The sequence below is a fragment of the Pocillopora verrucosa genome, chromosome 6 (genome assembly GCF_036669915.1).
Source record: "Pocillopora verrucosa isolate sample1 chromosome 6, ASM3666991v2, whole genome shotgun sequence".
Classification (NCBI taxonomy): Eukaryota; Metazoa; Cnidaria; class Anthozoa; order Scleractinia; family Pocilloporidae; genus Pocillopora; species Pocillopora verrucosa.
In genome coordinates, this window is record NC_089317.1 from 15,178,367 (window position 1) to 15,201,659 (window position 23,293).

A 23,293-nucleotide genomic window follows, 5' to 3' on the forward strand; every position below is an offset into this window, starting at 1 on the left:
CGCGTAAGGAAAAAAACGCTCATGGAAAAAAAAACAAAAAAAACAACGGTACTGGTTTGGCAAACAAACTCAGGTTCAGTGACTGTCACGACGTTCATTTCTTCAAAACTATTTAATGTTTTCACAGAGAGTATTATTCACTTCCATCAACGATTAGTTTGCGAAGAATGCCTCTATAAATTGCAAGGAAAGTAATTGTACAATTTACAATGCAATTTGTAGTGAAAATGGCCAAATTAAACAAGTCGACTTGCATCGAATGAAAGCGTGGATGAATTGGGTCTGAAAACTTCGCTACAGCGAAAAAAATTGATTGAAATGTTTAAAATTAAATTGAATTTAATTTTAAACAAATATCTTACAGCCTTAACTTTCTGAGTTACTTTTTGCGAAGGACGTAAGTTAATTGGAATCTGTTTTTAAGTCGCATATCAACCCATTTAATGACGCATTTGTTACTACAAATTCATTTCGAAAATAATTTTACTAATGGCAATCAAGGTGATTTGAGAGTGAAAAAAAAGACGATTAATAAGTTATTAATCGGCTTGATTTGCTTAAAAACTCTTTTTTCTTAAATAATGCCCAGCCGGAAAAAAATTATTTATAAAGAATGGCAACGAAGCTAGGGATGTTCTCGGTGACTCACGAAAGTGTTACCGTACACTTCAGCCGAGATAGGAAATACGGAACGCGCTAAGAACCAATCAGATTACAAAATTTGTACCGTGCCCTCTGAAAAAAAATTATAAATGATATTTCTTTTTAAAGTCGTTTTTTTGATAATGAACGAGGGTCTGTGGGTACCAAAGACCACTTTTTGCGAAGCGTGGTCATCGAAACACAAACGTAACAGTGGACACCCCAATGTTAATTTCTCTCATCAGAATTGATGTCATACTCATTAAGCACAAGTGATTAATTAGCATAGTCAACGCCACACAAGATAACAAGCAAAGTTATTTTCGTTGGTTTGAAGATTCGAGAGTTTGCGTTGCACACCATATAAGAATTAAAAAAAAAAGAAGTATCCGAAGCATATAACCGATGAATTGTGTTCCCTTTGTTACTTTGCCTAAAGGAATACTCTCAGTGAAAGATCGTTAGGTATATTGGGTGTCTATAGAACGGAGACCGAAGAAAGGCAAGATGTTCATTTTGCAGTTGCACGAAGAGATTTTACCATTCTCTCGCCCTTTTTAGCCAAAAATCAAGTTTCGCTTTTCTGGTGCAAAGATAAGAAAGAAATTGAAAATAATTGAACTACTTTTATTTTCCCGAACTCTTTCCTTTGGCAAACTTTCTTTGGTAAGGAAATCGAGAGGACTGCTTCTAGCGAGACCACCATTGACATGATAAAAAAAAATTTCTGTTCCTTTTTCATCATGCATGCAAGCTATTGTTTATCTCATGGCCTTGATAACAAGAATCACACAAAATACAAATTAAGGTTATCAAAACGGTCATGAAGTCAAACGCTTGAAAAAATAACAAGAAATGGCAACGCTTTCAGCTTTGACGGAAATAGGATCGCGCGAGGTTTAAGGGCTAGTTGAACAACTGTCGGAAATACGTAACGACTTTCTCGTATTCTCATTTGTTCTATTTTCATGCTTAATAATTGTAGCAATAAAAAGTGCTGGTATCGTTACTCTACCTGTGGGTCGGCAAACCACACCAGCGTCTTCACGGTGCCCACAGTTGTGAACTCCCCATCCTCTGTGATTACAGTGTGATATTGATGTCTCATTTCCTACACATTTAACGTCATCCAGCCATATCTGACCAGCTCCTTGTCCAAATGTTGCATTACCAGGTGCTGATAAAGCTCCATCATATCCAAGCTGATGACAAACTATATCAGCGTCTTTTAAGTTCCACGAGGTGTCGCAAATGGTTCCCCAGGTACCATTGAACAGCAGTTCAATACGACCAGATGTTGGTGAATTTGTGGGGCTCACCAAACGAACTGTTGGCAGTATGATACTAGGATTTATCTTGTTTTACACTGTTTGGGTTTTTCCAAACCATTTTTTCCACAGAAGAAGCAATAGTTTTCGAGAACTTAGAGGATCATAATTCTGTTTTAAACTGTAAGGAGTCAATTGGGCCGGGGTTAACTAGAAGTTGAACGGAATGTAAACAAAATGGGTAACGTTTTCGAAATTTTTTTTTTACTACAAATAACGTTATGAATAGAACACAGAAGGAGCAAATCAACAATGGGTTCGAGGTAAGTGGAAGGAAGTCTGTTCAAAGACGTTCTATTCGTTCGTCTATCACTGTTCACGCAATTAAAACAACTACTAACAAACTATGGATGAGGTTTATGTGATGTTTATAAGTATCGTCCTCTTACCTGAGGGTCGGCAAACTACACTGGCATCATCACTGCCCCAACAATAACCGCTGTGAACTCCCCATCCTATTTGACTGCATTGTAATATTGAAGTCTCATCCCCTCTACACTGCACGTCACCCAGCCATATCTGGCCACTTCCATGTCCAAATGCTGAGTTACGAAGTGCTGCTAAAGCTCCTTCGTATCCAAGCTGGCGACAAACTACATCAGCGTCTTTTAAGTCCCATGAGTAGTCACAAATGGTTCCCCATACACCTTTATACAGTACTTCAACCCGACCGGAACGTGACGAATTGAAGGAATTAACCAGACGAACAGCTGATTAGGTGGAATGAGAAGGTGTTCAGAATATGATCTTTTAAATCTTGAGGAATTATCCAACTTACTTTCGAGTTTATAAAGGGGAAGTGGTTGCGATTGTCTCTATGGACCTTTCTAAAGTTTTTGATGTCATTCAGCATGACTTACTCCTGGCAAAACTCAAAGCATATGGAGTTGACGAAGGAAGTTGCGCGCTACTTAAGGACTACTTGTCAGAAAGACAGCAGCGAGTAAAGATTGGAGATACCTTCTCCAACTGGGCGGGTACCAAAAGAGGAGTTCCACAAGGGAGCGTTTTAGGACCAATGTTTTTTTAATATATTTATCAATGACTTGTTTCAGCATATGAAATATGCAAAACTAAACGCATACGCAGACGACCATCAGATTTATTCGTCTAACCTAGGACCACTTTCACTAGAAGAGTGCATTTGTCAAGAGGTTAGTGTCGCAAATCAGTGGTATAAAAACAATGTCATAATTGTTAACGAGAAAAAGCTCCAAGCTCTAATCCTGGGAAAAACTGAGGACAATTTTTGTTTCTCAGTAAATAACTCGATAGATATATTTGGGATGACAATAGATAATAGACTCTCTTTTGATAATTTCGTATCAGTTATTTGTAAGGAAATAAATAACCAATTTAACGTAATTCTTAAAATTCGGAAACTTATTAATAAGGAGATGCTATTGAAGCTTATAAAGCCCTTATTTTCCCGCATTTTTACTACTGTTCTTCTGTTTGGCATTTCTGTGGTACGCGCAATGCCGACAAAGTAGATGATCTAAATAAGCGCATTCTTAGGCTTATACTACAGGACTACAGCTCACCATATGACATTTTACTAAGCAAAGTTAACTTAAAATCTCTATTCATTAGACGCCTCCAGAACTTCATGATCACGTTATATAAGAGTCTGTTATTTACGAATTATCCAGGTTATTTAAAAGATAAGTTCACCGTACGGTCTTCATCCTACAATTTGTGCGGAAATCATATCCTGGCCCTTCCCAACCCAAAATTAAATTTTCTAGAATTCAAGCAGGAGATCCTCAGATATGAAGTTTTTCTACAGTAGATCAACAAGTTATACTTCCCTCTTCATGCGTAATGTTGTATTTAGTTTATAAATAATAATGGATTGTATATAGCATATTTTTATTTTATTTTAGCTTATTTTCTCGAAGATGTTAGCTCTACAGCTACACTGTGAATTTCGAGCATAAATAAAGTATATGTATGTATGTAGATATGTATGTAGTTTGATAAGATAGGAGGGAACGTCGTAGGTCGTTATCTTTAAGAATAATCATAGTCTTTCTTCATCGAATCTTTCCAGTAGGAATATAATCAAAGTGGACCTACATACCTTCAATTCCCTTGACAAACTGAAACACGAATCGCCTTCCCTTTACAGGAAGCTGTGTAAACCGCTCAAAAAAGTTTACACTTAGTCATGAAAAGGCTGTTTCGGATCATTTCATAAATGATTATGACATTTTACCGCGAAAAAGCGGAAACATCACAATTAGGGCGCACGAGTCCTTTTATCATCCTAAAATACTTTAATTATGTGGAAACTTTTCCAGTCTTCGCACAATGTAGTCACTTAAACTGTAGAGAACGACGTTTTAAGTGTAAATCGCTCGTCACCTCAATGAAGGTGATACTCTGCTGGATGATGACCATCTACGACAGTTATCTACCAACACCAATGATACCGACGTTATAGCCAACAGTCATTCTTTGTTGCTAAGGTTGGTAAAGACCTTAAATTGCAACGGGAAAAATGGCAAAAAACAGATAGAGGCGCACTTTCTTTGTGAGGAACAGCCTTCCCAAATGCAACATGATTACACCATATCGATTGGTTTAACGGTTTTTTTCTGAACCTTACTTTACTGATCCTCATGTCGAAACAAAAATTCAACTACAATCTCCGTAAAAAGGTTAGTTATAAACTAATACTGAACTAAGAGTACTAAGACATTTAACGATGCCAATTCAGTAGGAAATCGTTTTGCGCTCAGATCTACGTGAGGTAAATGATAATATTTAGAAAAATTGGTTATCTAACAGGTAAGCAAAACTGGAAATCCCCAGTTGGAAACCTCTTTACGGTTATGAATTTCTACGTTTTCATTTATCAAAGATATTGGAGTTGCAAGATCTACGTCGAGAATAGTAAGATCATTGTTTTTTAGAAAAGTTCCATGAAAGGAGGATAGGAAGGATGATATTCGTGAATGGCTGTATGTGCACTATCATTTCAACGCTACTATTTTTTATAACAGTTTTGCTCCAAATTTTTGAGTGATTTGGTGACGGTTATGTCATAGATCTGATGACTTGAGAAAGGTATCAGGCGTTATCCTGATCATCGGTTCTTGTATCTGGTGGTTATCCTTCCTCTTTCGTCCTCTTTCGTGCAACGGACCACAGAGGGAACCTGATCCGAATATGCACTAATCACAGCCGTGGAATTCCATCCAATCACAGCTTAGCAATCAAACCTATTTTATAACACGCTCTATGCAAATTTTAACTAGATTAACAGAATAGAATGATATGTTGCTCTTTAATTGCACTCCATCTTACAGGAATTAAGCTAACGATTGAACAAAAGTATCTTTTTCATGCTGTGTAAATTGTTTTTAGTCTAAGTTTACATGTCAGGTTTGATATTTTATTCATTGTGTGTAACCATCGAAGAGCGCGGAACATATATTTTTGAGTTTTTTTGTGAAAATAACCGATTAGGGACTCAGAGGAATTTTGTCCTGTTGGATTGAGTTATGCTTTAGGTAAGTAACATTGCTAATTGCTTGGATTTCGGGTAGGATCTTCAATTTATGACGACTTAAATTTTTAGTGTGCTCTATAAATTTAACATGTTGCAGAAGTGGTTGATCGACAAACTTAAAAGTAGTAAGTAGAACACTTGGATACCTTTACTTGTGATCAAACGACTCTGGGGTTTTGTAAATTGTTCTGAAGTTCTTGCAGATGATGCGACGCCAGCGCTATATCACTGTCGAATTTGCCGCGATTGGAAGTTGTGACTTTGTTAGGAAGTTTACCAAGAAGTTTCTCCACCTCTGTGTAACGTTAGTCTGGATTGTATCCAGCCTGCACTCGTAAACGAGGAAATGTAAAAATTGGAACTATTCTCTATGTATTTTAGCATTTATTCCCGAAGGAGCAATAGAGTTATCATTATATAATGAGTATAAATCGTCATTTTACCTGCGTTTCGGCACACCACACCAGCGTCTTCACTATGTCCACAGTTGTTAACTCCCCATCCGCCGTGGCTGCATTCTGATATTGATGTCTCATCTCCTACACATCTAATGCCATCCAGCCATATCTGGCCAGTTCCTTGTCCAAATGCCGCAGCATCAGACACTGATAAAGCTCCTTCGAATCCAAGCTGACGACAAACTACATCAGCGTCCTCTAAGTCCCACGAGTTGTCACAAATGGTTCCCCATGTGCCATTGTAAAACACTTCAACTCGACCAGAAGATGGTGACTTGGTGGGACTCACCAAACGCACTGTTGGTTATATAAAAATACAATCATGCTTAGGCTAATAAACTTTGTTGCTATATTTTTTTGGGAAAACCATCTAAAGAGTGTACCATACTTAGCTAAAGGCACTTAGACTTCTTGAAATATCCCTTTTGTTCTTCGTTAACACTGTAAACGATAACTTACTCTTGAAGGATATTCACTTCCTTCGTTTCTCCTCTCTTAATGAAATCTCCGACTAATTCTGACACTGTAGGACGTTAACCTCACTCCTACTCTGATACGGTTGATATCAGCTATGCAGTAAACACTCTAATATACATTTATTAAATTTTCAACAGCGAATATTGCATTTCTGGTGTTCTGATTGGTTCTCTTAACTTCGGTTATAAGCTCATACTCCGAGTCACCTCATATGGAAATGCAATGCACCACCTGTTGCAAAGCTGAAAAAGCTCCAAATATCAACACGTTCAGGATTTGATGAGATACAATGAAACGATTATTAAATTCGGAGTTGTTGGATACGAGTCTGTTTGTAGGCAGCTCGGCGCTACGCGTTAAAGCATTAAGCCAAATTCTTTCATGAGGACCTTACTATTGAACAACAACAAACCTAATGCTGCTGATTTACCAATTAATCTTTGAGTGCGAAAGTCAAAACGAGAACTTAAGTGTTAGTCCGGTAGGAGGTCTTTTGACAACCCCTAGCGGAAACTCTTTTTTTTGATTTAAACATATTTATCATTGTTTTCCCCAAAAGCACTTAGGGTTAACGAGGGGGATTAAAATATTACAAATATATAATAAATTCATTCAGGCTCACTCTCAAACAGACACCTAAACAACACACAAAAGTTGCAATAACAAGGAGTAAAACTTACTATGCTATGAATATATTATTTAAACAATCAAACAATGGCCACAGAAAAGCGGTTAATGTTAATTATAAAACTTTGTACCTCGCGAAAAAAAGCACAGTTAACGTTGTAATTTACAGACTCAATACCATACAATGAAAAATTTAGTTTCCTAGCATCACTACTCAATGACCATGTTTCACCTAGCAGCAGAGGTAAGGAGGACATCACAACGAGCAGCATACCTTGGGCAATACAAGAAAAAGTGTTCACCGATTCAGAGTCAAAACTGCCCCCGCAAATAGGCGACATACAACTATTAATTTTGAAGAGACATTCCGTTAAATAAGAAAACCCAAGTCTAAGGAGGGGGGGGGGGGTGTAATCAACAGATGCACGCCTTTTAAAAGAACAATCATATAACCTATTGGAAGTATGCAGAAAGAGAATTGACCGAGTTTTCGCTTTAAAAGTGGGAAAAGATACTGAGTTTCGGACATCTAGGTCCAGAGAATTTCAGTCAGTGAATGCTGATGGAAGAAAAGACTTTTGAAACGTAGAAGTTCTACAACGTAGTTGAGTGAAGTTTTCTCTCGATCTGAGACGAAAGCGAGTACGTTCACTTTATAGTTTGGGCAATATTTCAGTTAAATAACGTGAAGCAAGATTCTTTGTAACGATAGGATTTTTAGTTATCGAGTTCTTTCATGCTTACGCTTAAAAAAATACAATATTCCACGTAGAAAGCTTAGTTCAGCAAAGCGTAAACGCCACCAGTTCTCCTTCAGTCACCTGTAAACAGTTGTTATTAGTGTTAAACTGTAACAGCCACCTGTCATGTCCTTTTGTGTAACTGTTATCCACCGGAACTCTTTAAAGTAATTAATATTGTAAAAGACGAAATTCCTACTTAGCCAATAGTGTAGTAGATTACATGATCCTTTAGATTATTCATGACATTACGTTATCCATGTACGTTAGGCTTAAATAGGACTGTTCTGTAAAGCTTAGCGGTTAGGTTAGGAAGAAAGGAAAAGAGAAGAGAAGAGAAGAGCGGGGTCGAACCAGCCCTGGCCAGGTCCGTTCTGGTCAAAATTGTAGTAGAGCTTGAAGAATAAATCTACGTTGGAGCCAACCCTGTTGTCGTTAGTCTTTCTCTCAAGGATAGTCAGCAACCGTAATAGATTCCGGTTACCTTCCCGCAGCCAGCGAGTGCCCCCAAGGAAAGCCTTTACCCAGAAGAGTTTTTAAGAGTTGTCCCCGTCCGTCCGTTCATTTGTGAAGGCAAAACCCTGTTTTCACATCTTGACTATTTTGTAAAATTGACTTAATTTATGTAGTTCTCTCCTGATACTAATAGGCTCCCAAGCGAGTTCATCATGTAACCTCGCGGAGCTGGTTCCCTTAATGGCTTTTGTTACCACCCTTGCGGCTTCGTATTGAACGTTATCCAGTAAAGCTAAATCACAATTATGACAGTTGTTCCAGATAACATCTCCACTTCCATGAGTGGTATAATCAGGTTAGGACAAGCATGTTAAAGTGGATCTACCAACTTTGTATTTAACACATTTCAGCATATTTAATCGTTTAGAAGTAAATTTTTTTAAAGACTAACAAAATTGTACGAGCCCGTAGGGCGAGTGCAATTCGTGGTCTTTAAAAAAAATTAATAAGTGCTTATTTATTCCAAATTGCACGAGAAAAATCATGTGATTACGTGTTAATAACATACATGAAAAAATACGAGATGACCTATCGTAATTAAGCATAAGCAAAGCGCGTGCATCAAGTGCAAAAATAATCTATTCAAATCGTGCATTCGGTCAAAACAACCGCGTACGATCAAAACAATAATATGTAATGATATCCCCACGTCTTTAAGGCGCAAAAAAGTTCAAAGTCCGGCTAAGTAGTTCAAGGAATTTTTCAGTCTGTGTCCGAATCACTTTCGATGAAATGGAATCGTCGTTTCCGAGGTTTAACCATGTTTGTTTTTAATTTCGGCATTGGATCGCTCGAGCAAAGTGTTAAGCTGGGTCGGTTCGTAATTTTCGATTTCCTTAACAATTCCCTTCTCTAAACACTACTTTTTCCAAACCGACAACAAAAAACCAGTGCTTTTAACAGTATTTTCGTTGTTTGCGCTGTTTTTCGGCCGCGGTGGCGAAAGAAAACCTACCTAAAACGCCGGCCATTGTTTCGCTCGCAAATTTTGTTGCGACATCCAAGGCTCGCATTTGATTGGCTGTTTATGAGTTTCTTTGATTATTGACCAATCAGAATGTCTGATTTGTTACTTTATTTGCACTGAATTAACCCTCTTCTGCACTGAATTACCTGAAAACTTAACCAATCAGAACTGAGTAAATTTTTCATGTATATTATTATACATCTTAACTATACGATTTCTCCACGACATATTACTCTGCAAAGTTAGTCGTAAGTGAGTGTGAGATTCAACGTCTTTGACGACCTCGGTGTCAAGAAATAGAGGCGGGTGATCTTGTTTCATTACGCTTGAGAAAAAATACAACATTGCGGAAATTGGACAGTCAAAATCAGAAAAATAATCGTAATAGCCAACACCCGAATAACTGTTAATTGTGGAATTAAGTATTAACCAGTTACCAATAAGCAAATGGGCCTTAAGGGGAACCCCATAAAACGCTCTTTTAAGTGAACTTTCAATTACAGCTAAAGTGTATATTTACTTTGAATGATTTATTGTTTAGGTGTATCGACGCCTTACCTGCAGGTTGGCAAACTACACCAACATCATCATAGTGATTACAGTCGTGAACTCCCCATCCTAAGTGAGAGCATTCTGATATTGATGTCTCATTTCCTTGGCATTGCAAATCATCCAACCATATCTGGCCTACTCCTTTTCCAAATGATGCCCGTGCCCATGTGAACGCTGTTAAAGTGCCATCGAATCCAAGCTGGCGGCATATTACTTCAGCTTCCCTCGCGTCCCATGAGTCGCGACAAATACTTCCCCATGTGCCACTGTGTTGCACCTCAACACGACCAGAAGATGGGTAATTAAAAGGGTTCACCAAACGAACAGCTGTGTTAGTGGAAAAAGAACGCACTCTAGATTAATGTGATAAATAGAAGGGAGCATTTAAAAAGGCTTAATAAAAGAGTAATCCTAATTTATCTTTCCACATAGTTCTGATGAGGCAATGAGCAAATTAGAAACCGTGCCCTTAAAAAGCCCTTTAGGCCTGAGAACTAACTTAAATTTTGACATAAATCACTTTTCCATCATCACTTGTCTCAGACTATGAACAATCGATGTCATATCACTGTACTTCTAAAAACAACACCAATTTCTTTTTATTTTAGAATCGTCCATTACAAAATTTATCTGGAAAAAAAAAATTTGACAATCACGATAAGTTCCCATCAAGCTTCTTGTAAATATCGTAAAAAGAAGGAGAAGCAAGGAACAAGAACACCCAACAAAGTGCAAAATGCTGAAATACACCAAACAGAGGCCTTGTACAAGGTACTCGAAGAGTTTTATACAACCGTTTGTAAGAGAGACTGGGAACATTTCGAGCGTCCTGTCCCTTGTGAAATGTTACTAATATTTACCTATACCTAACAGAGAAAGAATGCAAAAGCTCGATTATTCGTGACAAAGAGCTCGAGTTTAAAAGGTCAAAGCATGTTCGCTAGGAAAAGACCCTGTTTACATATTCACAATTGATATATATGAGTGGGTATGCCAGTAGACAAACTAAATACGTCAATTTGTGGAAGTTAGCTGACACTGTCACATTTAGGAAACTCATCACGGACAGCTTAAACCTAAATAACTTCTGAATTCGAGTTCATACAGTCACTTCATTCGAAATATAAACGAAATACTAAACCATGCTGAAACAAAAACTAACTGACTAACTTCACTAACTAAACCAAACTAACAGGAAAATGAGCCGTAAGGAAAAAAGAAGTCGGAAAGGGAAGTCTTGAAGTACTTGTCCTCACAGTTTTGGGGCTCCTGGCCCAGCATTTTGGTATTGGTATTGACAGTTCGAGATTTTTCATTTGCATTGGATGAAAACAAAACAGAGTTCGTTGAATCCATAAGGAACCCGAGAAAAACACACTAGTCAGGACTGTTCGCAAAGCTCAAAGGCGTTCTTCCAAAAATGTTTGCAACTGGAGAAGAAAGAAGTCCCGTTACAATCTTCAAAGATTTTCTATGGCGTTGTCCTCTCAAAGTGCGTAAAACTGGTCCACTTTATCTGTCTTGTGAGCCAGTTTCGTCCTCGCAAGATTATTGTAAGCGGCAGCCGATGGGAGTGAAGAAAATTAAGGACGTGATGAAGTTGGTCATTAGAGGAACAACCCTGGAAGATTCAGTGAAATCCTTATCTAACTAAAGCGCCAGGAAATCTGTTTAAGTTGAAGACAACAGGCCTAAAGCGAAGGTCAATCGTAAAAATAACCGGCCACAGAAAAGAATAGTTACTTGATGGTTTAAGGGAAGAATATCAAAGAGTAGAACAGCAGTTCTCTCACGCTATCAGCCACGAAAAGTCAGCATTCCGTTAGCTCGAGCCTCAGTCACAACTTCAACCAAACAGCTTTCGGGTTTCATATGACAAGTTATTTATCTGGCCAGAATGAGTAACGTCAGTGTTTCATAAACATAAACTATTTCTACCATTGCCAAGTCACTTTCAACATGGGAAACACAGCTGCTCCTGAAAAGCCACATTTAGCTACATCATATGAGGCGGATGGTATTTCTGATATATCTCTAGAAAAGCTTCAAACTTTTGATCGAATTCGTCTTAATTAGAATCGACTACAAACATTGATAAGATGAGTTCTTAGAATAAACAAGTTTTTAACGAGTAGTATCATCATTCCTTGAAAAACAAGGTGTCGTTTTCAAACAATAACCTTAATGTAAACGGAACCAGCGAGCCATGACAAGAAATAGACACGACGAAAGACGAATACGGAGTCGTTGTTTTCCACAGATATTATTAACAAATAATCATGTGATCTATCTCTTGCAACTTGGGGTAAATGAACACAAGCATTTTTTCATAGACAAGAAACTGCATTCGTCCTAATTGCTTGTGCAATTTAGTTAGTGAGTTAGGTGGGTCGTTCTGTTCATTTGTAATGTCCGTGTCGTGAATAACTCGTTTGTATGGTGCTGGTAGTTGTTGACACTTAGTGAGAGGAGTCTGTTCTAAGTTAGTAAACCAGGTTTCCAGAGTCAGTAGTTGAAGGTGGTTGGTGCTGTAGCCTAGGCATTGCGCAGAGTCTCAGTCAATAGCGCGTTTCTTAAGTCGATGATGTTCAGAAACGTGATCGTTGACATCACCTTTCCTCGTCGCCCGCTTATGTTCAATCATTCTTTTTGTGAGGTTTCTGCCAATCTCTCCGATGTAGGAGGCGTGGCAGTAACTTTACCAAAGGATCGAAACAGACCAATCTTAACCGATTACCGGTCTTAGAACATTCTCTTGACTCTGATGATGACTTCCGCTCTCGTTGCTGAAACGTCAGTCACCATTACCGACAACACTCCTTCTCAAGACTACATTTACTCGGACGATCAGACTACACTATCACATGTTACCCCTTTGGAGAGATGTTCTAATTTATTCCAAAATTGCACTCGAAATCACGTGATTTCCTTTACAAATTGCCGCATTTCGTTGATGTCTATGACAACCATTGATAATCTAATGTCTACGTACCTGCGGGTCGGCACACAACACCAGCGTCATCATTCTGTCCACAGTTGTGAACTCCCCATCCTCTGTGGGAACATTGCAATATCAAAATCTCATTTCCTACACAATTTACGTCATCCAGCCATATCTGGCTAGGTCCATATCCAAATGCGGAATCACCAGATGCTGATAAAGCTCCCTCGTATCCAAGCTGATGGCAAACTACCTCAGCGTCCTGTAAATCCCATGAGTCGTCGCAAATTGTTCCCCATGTACCATTGTATAGCACTTCAACACGACCAGAAGATAGCGAAGGGCCACGACTTACCAGACGAACTGTTTGTGTGGGAAAACAAGTTTGCTAAAATCCATGATAAAGCCAGTCGACACATAACATTCATATGGCCAATATCAGAAAACGTTCGGCAAAAATCAAATTCAAAATATAGGGCGGTTTGCCTAGATACTCCCCTTCGATCATTTAGTGTTGCACAATCACTGAAAGAAAACTGTACGTGGAGAGAGATCTAGAGGGAGGGGGGGGGGAATCTTGGTGAAAGAAAGGGAACGAAGACAAATGATTATTGTGCTTTCCTATAACTATTAGTTGCACTGAATATTTTTCGCGTTGGTTGATTTCGAAAAGCGTCATTTCCTTGATATGGACGGAGCAATTCAAAAGTGAGGGGAATAAATGAGGTTTCTCTAATTTGACTGAGATTTTTATGCTTCCGTGTACATGCATCACTTTACCTGCAGGTCGGCAAACTACACTAGCGTCATAACTATGCTGGCAGTAGTGAACTCCCCATCCCATGTGACGGCACTGTGATATCGATGTCTCATTTCCTACACATTGCACATGACTCAGCCATATTTGTCCTGCCCCTCGTCCAAATATTGATCTTCTTGGTACAGATAAAGCTCCATCGTATCCAAGCTGGCGACAAACTACATTAGCGTCCTGTAAGTCCCAAGAGTAGTCACAAATGGTTCCCCATATACCTTTGTATCGTACCTCAACACGACCAGAGGATGGCGAACTGGCGGAACTCGCCAAACGGACTGTTGATAACAAATACGTAGAGAATATTCTAAGTAGTTGAACTTCCTAAACGTTTAGCCAATTCTCTGCATGAATAGAACCAACCAATAAATTGTGAACCATAAATCTATGCAAGAGACAATCATGATAATAGGACACTAATTTCTTCTGATCTAAGTAAGGAAGGAACCCATTAGCTAATTTTTTAGTATAGGTATTGAAGGGCAATGAAAGAGTAACGGAACAATAAGGGCAGAGTTGTCCTCTTCTAATAGAATAACGATATAAAATCCTTGCTTGCAGCCCTCAGCGATAATTTATGGCGCAGGTAATGAGTCATATATTATAGCTAGAATGCAAAATGAACTTTTCTTTCGCAGAAAAGTAACTGACCCCCCTACTATGTTGTTTTAGAAAATGGATCTCATTACAATAAATTGCAATGCGTTAATAACCGTTGATGCTGTCAATATGTATTCGGAAAGCTTCTGAAATTCCCCCTGGCGAAATGTTGTATCTAACAACAGTTGTAGCAGCTACCCCTGGAAGTCGTTGAGCACGCACCACCACAGACTAAAGGTAACACAAAGCCAAAAGTGAATTTCAGCGACTTGTTAATACATGGACTGTAATAAATGCTGAGTCAGTTAAATTTCTGTCGCTGGGAGTATATAGTGCAGCATTTCCATAATTATAAAAGCACTGAACAAAGTGCAGCGGTATGAGTATGAAAAATTGACTGCCTTTAAGAACTTCTCGCCAAAACTCTGTCTGTGACACCATCTCCGCTATAAGCTCGCCACTCCTCACGTTCAACAACCACTTTTTTAACCTCTTCTGGTAGTTTCTATGAGAGGTGATAACTTAAAAAACGGCCGAAATAGGCAATGGAAAATCTTCACAAAGTCCACTGGATTCATAGTGTTGCATTGATGGAAAATACGACAACCGAACACCCCTGATCTTTAAACGCTGTCGTGAATCAAGCCTCAGTGTATTTTGGGCAGAAAATTTCGATCAAGGCACCGTATTCCCCTGAAAAAGAAAGCCACTGGTGTGTCACAGTGGCACTCATAACAAAATTGATATAAGACGTGTGGCCATTGAGAAAGGAAATGTTTAGCTTACATGGGAGAGATACTGTCCCTCCTTTGGACCTGAACCTCAACCCTCAATGAGTAAGAAATATTCCTTACTGGCACTCTTAGAGGTGTTGACATCCCTAGAAACGACCCAGAGCTAGAGGAATTTAAGCCCAGCGCCAGCGAAGACCCAAAGTTACGAAACTTAGGTAAATTATACAGAAATGATGGCCTAACATCAAATCTTATCTTGCTCCTGTTCTTACATGGGAAACTTTGAGTTAAAAAGTAAAGCTAGTTCAGCTTATCAATCCTACGTTATCAAGAGTCATCGGAAGCTAAGTTTGCTATGGAACACTGAAGCAAGTAGTCGGTAAAAATGGCCTGTAGTAAGTGTTCAGCGAAATTTGGAGGTTCATCAAGACCTGAGGCATCCAGCTCATAACCATCTCAGTAAGCAACTCAGGGTTAGTGGCATAGTGGAATCTGTGTAACGATAGCGATGCGTAAGTAAAGCAAACCCATTAACTCAGGATGAGAAAATACCTCGTCTTACTAAACATGGTAAGTGCTTCAACACGAGGTGTAGATAGCAGTCCAGCCAAAAAACTACTGAGTAACCATAATTCACGCAACCAAACCATTACCAGAGCCGTGGAGTCCCCTGAACCCACAAAAATGGAAAACCACGAACTAGATAAGACGGACAAAGCACATGGTCGACCAACCTCAAGTTACGACTCTATTTCCACATTGTTTTTGATGAAAGTTCAACGTTTAGATCTCACTTGCATCTATTGCTGGTTTCACTCCGGCAATCAGAAAGAACGTTCTGCAATACAAAGACCGCGTAACTTCCGAAAAATATGTCTTCCCATTTTCTCGGCAATAGTTTGAATAAGAACACTGCTCGATGACCCTCGTTCTGAAGGCGACGATGTGAATGTATATTGTATGTGAAAGAGGTCAAACCACTTGCATGTAAACCCAACAAGGGTAACACGGCTACTCTACAAAGAAATCTGTTCGTGCACAACAGCAGGGAAATCCTGCGCGGTAATAATCCATTGCTAAATTTTTTTTTTGCTGATGCTTGATGAAAACACAAGTCGTTTGTTCATTGGGCTATCTAAAGAGAAGTATGGGTTACTCACAAACCGTCAAAGAGATGGTAATTAGAATTCCAAAGCTCTAGTTAATGGGTTAGTAATAAGGAACTGTTTAGGACCATTTGAAGAATAAATGCTGCATAAAATCGCTGAAATTAGATTGAAAAGGGACGAATTTGGTTAAGAGTGTACCCAAATTCAATTTGCAAAGTGAGGGAGCTTTTTATGTGATTTAAAAACTCACTTAGGAATAAGGAAAATCCAACGAAGACAACTTATAGACTTTTTACTTTTTTTTTTAATAAATGCTATTGCCTGTAACCAAGTATAATAATGTAAATTGGATTCACAAATAGGGCATTTCACGCGTGAAGTTTAAAAAGTGATCAATACAGCTTGCCATTATAGGTACGGAAAGTATAAAAATTTACGATGAATCTTGGGATGTTAATCTCGAAGGTAAATCATAACTACCTCTTCAATGGTTATATGCGAGCAATACATCAGGTCCCGGTTGTTCAGAGGTTTGATGAGATATCCACTGAATGAAACTCTATTCGGTGGACTACGCTATAGGTTTTCTATCACTTATCCGCCAGATAGCGATTTATCCGTTTGACAGCGTTGTCCGCCCTTTATACAACTGTCTTAAATAACTGAAATTACTCTCCTGTCCAACTTCTTAATTTCTTGGCTAAATTTGACCCGGTGATAATTTATGTTATCACAATGGTCAGGAGCTGGTAAACCTAAACTGATAGGTCACTTTTGCCGTGATATTATTGGCTCTGTACAGCCAAGGATATACGGCTAACGCCAAACATGATCAATTATTTTGCACGCACGGACTACCAACACTCGAAAGACAAAACATTATGCGACTCTGATGGTGACCACCGTCGAGGTTTTCGAAACGCAGTCTCTGATAACGACAAAATTTCTTCTCAGGTCTACCCTCATCCTGACGATGAGACCAAACGGTAAAAAGTTTACTCATCTTTCGGGCAAATCATTATGATAATGCCGGAGTTGATGCACTATAGCACTTACCAGTAACACTTGCTGCTTTAGTGAGAGACACCAAAATACCTGAAAGAACAAACAGTTTTTTAAGTTTTCAAACACATCTAGATTTAAATTATGTATATATTATTTTAATTAATTAAATAAATACAGAATATACAGAAATAGAAGTTCTTGGGTACAAAATTATGGGGGGGTGGGGGGGGGGGGGGAAATTGGAAATTCAAAGGCCCAGATCAAAACCGGTTGTAGTTGTCACGTGGAATAGACCACCAGACGCTCCTACTGGTATCTTTTCGCCTTTCGTATCTGTAATCGGGAAACTTGTCGGTGAAAATGTAGTGTATTTCGTAATGGAAGATTTAAACTTTAAAATGACTTCTACCCGATTTGGCAACAACGCTCTCAAACTGATGAGTATTTCTGATGTTTATGGACTCCAGCGACTCATGTCAGAACCGACAAGGATTAGACCACCTCGGCAACTTTAATCGATCTAAATAATGCCAATTTTACGGATAAGATTTCGAATTTGTCACACCGGGATCAGTACTCAAATTATGGTTTTGCTTGCAGAAAACTAGCCCTGAACGGGATGTCTAATGGAGATATTACAGTAACTTAAAGAAATTTTCGGAAATTTGACACACAAAGCTTTCGAAATGACATCTTATCTCAATCTAGGGAGAACGTTTATGCATTATCCAATTCAATTTTTTTGCGCTTTTTTGGCCATAGCTAACAGATCGATAAGTCAAATCAGCATACTATCAAAAAAGCTTTACAGAGCACACGAGTGCTTCTCGAAAGACTTAACAAACAATCAATGAGTTAACTTCCCGGAAATCTGTGAAAACTCCAGTGACGTTACGTTTAAAAGTGAATAAATTGACGATAACTAATCCGGGGGAGATATCAAATGGGTTTAATAACCACTTTTCCACCACTGGTCCAAAACTTGCCAGTGAGATTTCCTCGGATGGCTAAGACTAAGCAAGATATCTCACATGCACAGATACACGATTTCATCTCCTTGCAACCAATGCAAACAAAGTCTTTTCACTGATGAACAAGCTAAACACATCTAAGGTAACTAGCTTAGACGGAATATCTGCGAGACTTACTCGTGAGTACGCTGTCCTCACTCGCGATACTTTAAATTAAACTATCAGACAGAGTAAACTCCCAGGAGACTGAGAATCTGCTACAGTCACACCTCTTTTCGAGGAAGGTGATCGAGACAACGTAAACAATTACTGTCTTATCTCGGTTATCTCAGTTGTGGTCAAGGTATTGGAGAGAATAGTTTACGAACTATTATATGTCTATTAAGAGGAGCACGATATACTATGCAAACATCAGTCGGGATTTTGTGCTATTCACTTAAGTGTTACAGCTTTGCTTGAGGCAAGTGACTCCAGGGCAGATAATATAGACGTTGGTAGGGTCAACCGGGTTATTTTTCTAGATCTAGAGAAAGCTTTCGATACGGTCGACCACAAAATTTCTCTATGTAAGCTTGACCTTTATGGTATATCTGGGAATTTATTAAAATGGTTTCAGTCGTATTTGGAGAACCGTACACAACAGTGCTCAGTTAATGGGTCCTTATATGACAGCCGTGTACTAACTAGCGGTGTCCCTCAGGGAACTATCCTCGGTTTACTGTTATTCTTATTATACTTATAAATGAGCTTCCAAATTGTTACCCAAACTGTGACCGGAGGATGTACGCCGATGACATGCATCTCGCATATGCAGATTATGACGGGGGCAACATTGAACCATGTTTTAGTGAAGACCTGTTGAATTACACACTTGGTTAAACGCAAACAAACTTACTTTACCTATAAATGAAACCGAATTTATGCTAATAGGATCTGGCCTAATGCTAAGTGTTCTTACTTACTTCCCAATGGTTAGTGCTCGGGTGGAACAGGTTTTACCTCCAAATCACTTCGTGTAACAATAGAAGACAACCTCAGCCGGAATTGCCACATCGAAAAACTAACCAAAAAGATGGCTTCTGGAATCGGGGCCATGAAATGTGTTAGACACCTGGTTCCCCAGGCGACCTTTCATCTTACAAATCAAGCTTAAATGCAGCCTCACGTGTAACTTTACAAGAAAAGCTGCAAAAATTGTGAATAGAGTAGCTCGCGCTCTGACATTCTCACTTAAAACGCTGACACTGGCCAATTGTTAGGAATGGAAAACCCTGACCGCCAGTGGAACATACAAAAGGCCACCATGGTATTCAAATGCCTACATGGATTAACTTCGAAATTCTCTGGACGCAATACAAGCTACGACCTGAACAAACTCAATGTTCGATTTCCACGCTCAAATTATTTAAAAAATAGTTTCAGTTACAGTGGTACCACATTGTGAGATAGCCTTCCTTTCAAGTCTGGGTGCGCGCAATTCCTCGGGTTGTTTACACGAGAAATCAGCAATCCTCTCTCAGGCACGGCATTCGTGAAAAGCATCAATATAGCGTAATTGATATAGTTAAATAATTAGTAGTCAATAGTTTTTAATCCTTAAATAGCTGATGAATTGCACGTGATTAAATAAAGTTTATGAAAATAGGGTGCTGTTGAAAGAGATACGTAGAGAAATTTTTTGTGGCTTGACTTCGTCAATAAAGGGAGGTAAATTTCTAAAGAATCTGTGGTGCTGCGTCGGTGGGAGAGTATAACGAGGTAATTTAGCTTTATCAACTGAGTTTATAACGTAAATTGGCCGACATAAAGAGTTAAAAAGCTGACGTTTCGAGCATTAGCCCTTCGTCTATCGCAGGGCTAACGCTCGAAACGTCAGCTTTTTAACTCTTCACGTTGGCCAATTTACGTTATCAACTCAGTTGATAGTACCAAATTACCCTGTAACTTCGTTAAGGCCTGTATTGTTTATGATTATTCGATGTCACCAGCCAGAAATCATTGTTCCTACTCTTGTAACTTATCTGTGACAGGGGCACTGAAAGCTGGGAGAGTAATCAAGGTAGCCCTAATAAACTCGTTTCAGACAAACTTTCGCGAATTCTCCCATTCCCCCTTGTGTTTAAAGGAAGTTATGTTTTTCTAAATACATTACTCATCAGTCCTACATTACCTCGTATTACCACTTTGTGGTTCATTTGCAGGACTGGACTGTATCAGTGTATCCGACGCGGACTAATAAATGAAATACACGCACAAAAGAAATGTTTTTTTTTTTACTTGAAACGATCATCTCTCAGCCAAAGAACGATGTCAATCACATATACACTACTACTAATAGGGGCAGAAGCATATGCATAAACCTGTTAAAGCATAAGTATATATATCTCTAATCTCAAAGCACGGCGTTAAAAATACTCCCCTTAGAATGTAAAGGTAAACTTTGCAAGCGTTACACTTGTGCGATGGGAGGCAAACAACGAAATAAGTGTTATTTCATTAAAAATAAGTTTTGGTTCGTCCTCGTGTTTAATAACACTTTTAAATGAGAAATGTTATCATCTTCTCACGATGTGGTCACTCTGGATGTGGATCGTGACGTTTCAGGCAACGAGGTCGACTGAGTACGCGTCACCTTTATGCTGTTGTGCTTGGATGGAATTCTGCGGCTGTGATTGGTGCATCTTTAGATCAGGTTCCCTTTGTGATCCGCTGCCGCACGGCTCTCCTGCTGTCGTGTTTCAGAGCACGCCGACAACAACGGACACCGCCCGCTCTGGAACGAATTAAAGTTTATTGATCGTGATCCCCAATTCTGCACACGCAAGGTGAAAGAGGCAACTTACGTAAGACTTCACCTTAACAGCATTAATAGGGGCAATGGAATAGAGATCTTAGAGGCCTGGATGCCAACGATCAAGAAACACAACAGCAGGAGAGCCGTGCGGCAGCGGATGCACCATGGAATTCCATGCAATCACAGCTGAGAAAAACAGCATGTAAATAAATATAACCCGTACTTAATCGATCTCATAGCGCGAGGAAGACTAGCAGTTTGCAGTCGAAACGTCTCGATCCACATCTAAAGTGACCAGATATTAAGACAAACTATGAAAATATATATTGACAACAGAAATAGGGAAAGAAACGTAGTTTTGCCCATCCGTCCACATTTTAGAAGCAAATTTTTAATGCATCTCTTATAAAATTTGTTTTCGTTACACGTAATGTTTTTTAGTAAGAAGATGACCTGAATGGATCTAATGTTATTTATTTCAGTTGCACATGCACTCGTAAAACTTTTAATAGTGTTTCTGTTAAAAATGTTGATAAAATGAACTTGCTCCTCTCTAGGAAAGTAATCATGAATGGTTCTGATCCTAGGAGAACGGAATCACATACGAAGGATGAAATTTTGCTGGTTTTTTTTTAATATAGGACATTTAATTGATATCGTTCTTTGGTGATAGAATGATCATTTACATAAGGACAAATGTTTTCGTCGCGTGTGACTGGTCTGTGTTTTACTAATCCGAGCTATGCTCATCCGTGTTTTACCAGTCCGTGTATTTTACTCATCTTCGTTTTACTAATTTAGTTCAGTCCAGACTAGTCGAGTCGAGTCGAGTCCATGATTCACAGTATGTTTTTGTTCTTTCAGTAAACTGATGACTACTCAAGTTGTGATCAGTCACCCACGACCCTCAAGACTTCAGGCGCATGGCTGACGCAATAGATTCATGCCTCAGGAGCGCACCGCACACAAGGTGCGCGACGAAGAGTAAGGTCAAATCAAATGAAATCTGTACATCTCAAAACATGGTAAATGAGCTGCTAAATATTTGTAAAATATAGCCACAACGGTTCGCGAAATAAACTCAAAGAAAGAATAAAGTTGCTTAAAAAGGTAAGATAAAATGAAACCTTTAAAACCTAAAAAGATGGCTATATGTGTAACATATAGCCATATGGCAGCTAAATAGATACGCGAAAATCAGCATGAAGACAAGCATTAAAAAAGACAGCTTAAGACTGCATTTGGCTACTGCTATAGCACAATTTGGTAACAAATAGTAATATTAACAATAATGATAATAATGATAACAAAAGTAGTATAATAATAATTAAGAGTGGCTAGCTTGAAAGGCTCATGTTTCCCGGCATAGGATAAGATATAGACTGGACCATTGGACCCCTGGACTATTGGACTATTATTTGGACTATTTTTTTGGGACCATTTGTTTGGACCATTTTATTGCGGTGGGGGGGGGGGGGGGGGAAAGAAGTAGACCATTAGTATTTAGGGAGGGGTGGGATGCAGTCTATCAGTACTCAGGGAAGGTGGGAGGCAGACTGTTGTTAATGAGGGAGGGGTGAAGGACGAACTTTTAGTAGGCAGAGAGGGGTGGGAGGTGGTTGTATTTGCAAATGCTACTGTTTAATGGAGTTTTTGATAGATCACAGATATTATTTTGAGCGGATTTTCGACTAACTATTTTTATGTCAAAATTTTTGCGCTGGGTCGTAGCCTTTCTTTGTATTTTGTCACACGAATGCGAAACCGGTACCTAAACACTGGACTAAAATTGTTATTGAAAATATCGCCAATTCTCGTTTTCGGTCCTCCAGTGTTGTTGGGTCACGCGTATGCCCTCAAAGTCGACTTGTGTTAGTGCTAAATGATACTCACTGGTTAGCATGAATCACCCAGCAGATGCTTCACGTTTCCCTTTGTGAATACAGTATATCATTGCGAAATTTATCTACCTTCCTTTTGTCATTAATCTTATCACACGACAGAGATCACGCGTCAAAATATTTCCATATCTGTCGTTTGAGACAGATTTGTCGATTTAAAGACTTTGAAGCCCGTTTACTTCCATTCAAGTATTCTTCTGTACTTTCTACAAAGGTTCTCGAGCTTGTTACGGAAGCTCGAGGAAATAGAGACTTTGACAAGAAAACAAGCGGGAGCTAAGTATAAAAGAAAGACGAATAAATTGAGGAGTCAGCCACTTAAAACTGCCCAGACATGCACCGCCTGCGGTGCTCATTCGAGTAAATAAGGAAATTGTTCAGTAGTTACGAGAGAGAGGGGAGAGCCAAACATTGTGTTACTGTTGTCAAAATGGTCGAATTTTCGCGTTTTCGAACTGTCCATGGAAAATAATTTCGCTAATTCACTGATAAGCTCCTCTTCTGCTGTGGCACCCTATCATTATGTAAGCCGCACGACACTCACTTTTCGATCATGTTCCAGTCAGTCGTAAGCAACCTTTTGGTGAATAAATATCTACT

At 39.0% G+C, this 23,293-nt stretch overlaps 1 protein-coding gene and 1 pseudogene across 2 annotated transcripts in view; both read right to left on the reverse strand.

The window, feature by feature from the left end:
- Positions 1-23,293, reverse strand: part of LOC131784030 (deleted in malignant brain tumors 1 protein-like) — a 67,326-nt gene that overhangs the window by 42,003 nt on the left and 2,030 nt on the right. For both annotated transcript variants that reach the window (XR_010717838.1, XM_066168099.1), the window contains exons 3-9: positions 17,079-17,117; positions 13,546-13,857; positions 12,817-13,128; positions 9,831-10,151; positions 5,931-6,242; positions 2,360-2,680; positions 1,658-1,969 (exon numbers count right to left, since the gene is read on the reverse strand). Coding sequence is in view for 1 of the 2 variants with exons in the window: in XM_066168099.1 (XP_066024196.1) it covers positions 1,658-1,969; positions 2,360-2,680; positions 5,931-6,242; positions 9,831-10,151; positions 12,817-13,128; positions 13,546-13,857; positions 17,079-17,117 (1,929 nt within the window). In the remaining variant the exon portion in view is untranslated. The remainder of the gene's footprint in view (positions 1-1,657; positions 1,970-2,359; positions 2,681-5,930; positions 6,243-9,830; positions 10,152-12,816; positions 13,129-13,545; positions 13,858-17,078; positions 17,118-23,293) is intronic.
- Positions 7,130-9,500, reverse strand: LOC136281605 (uncharacterized; annotated as a pseudogene).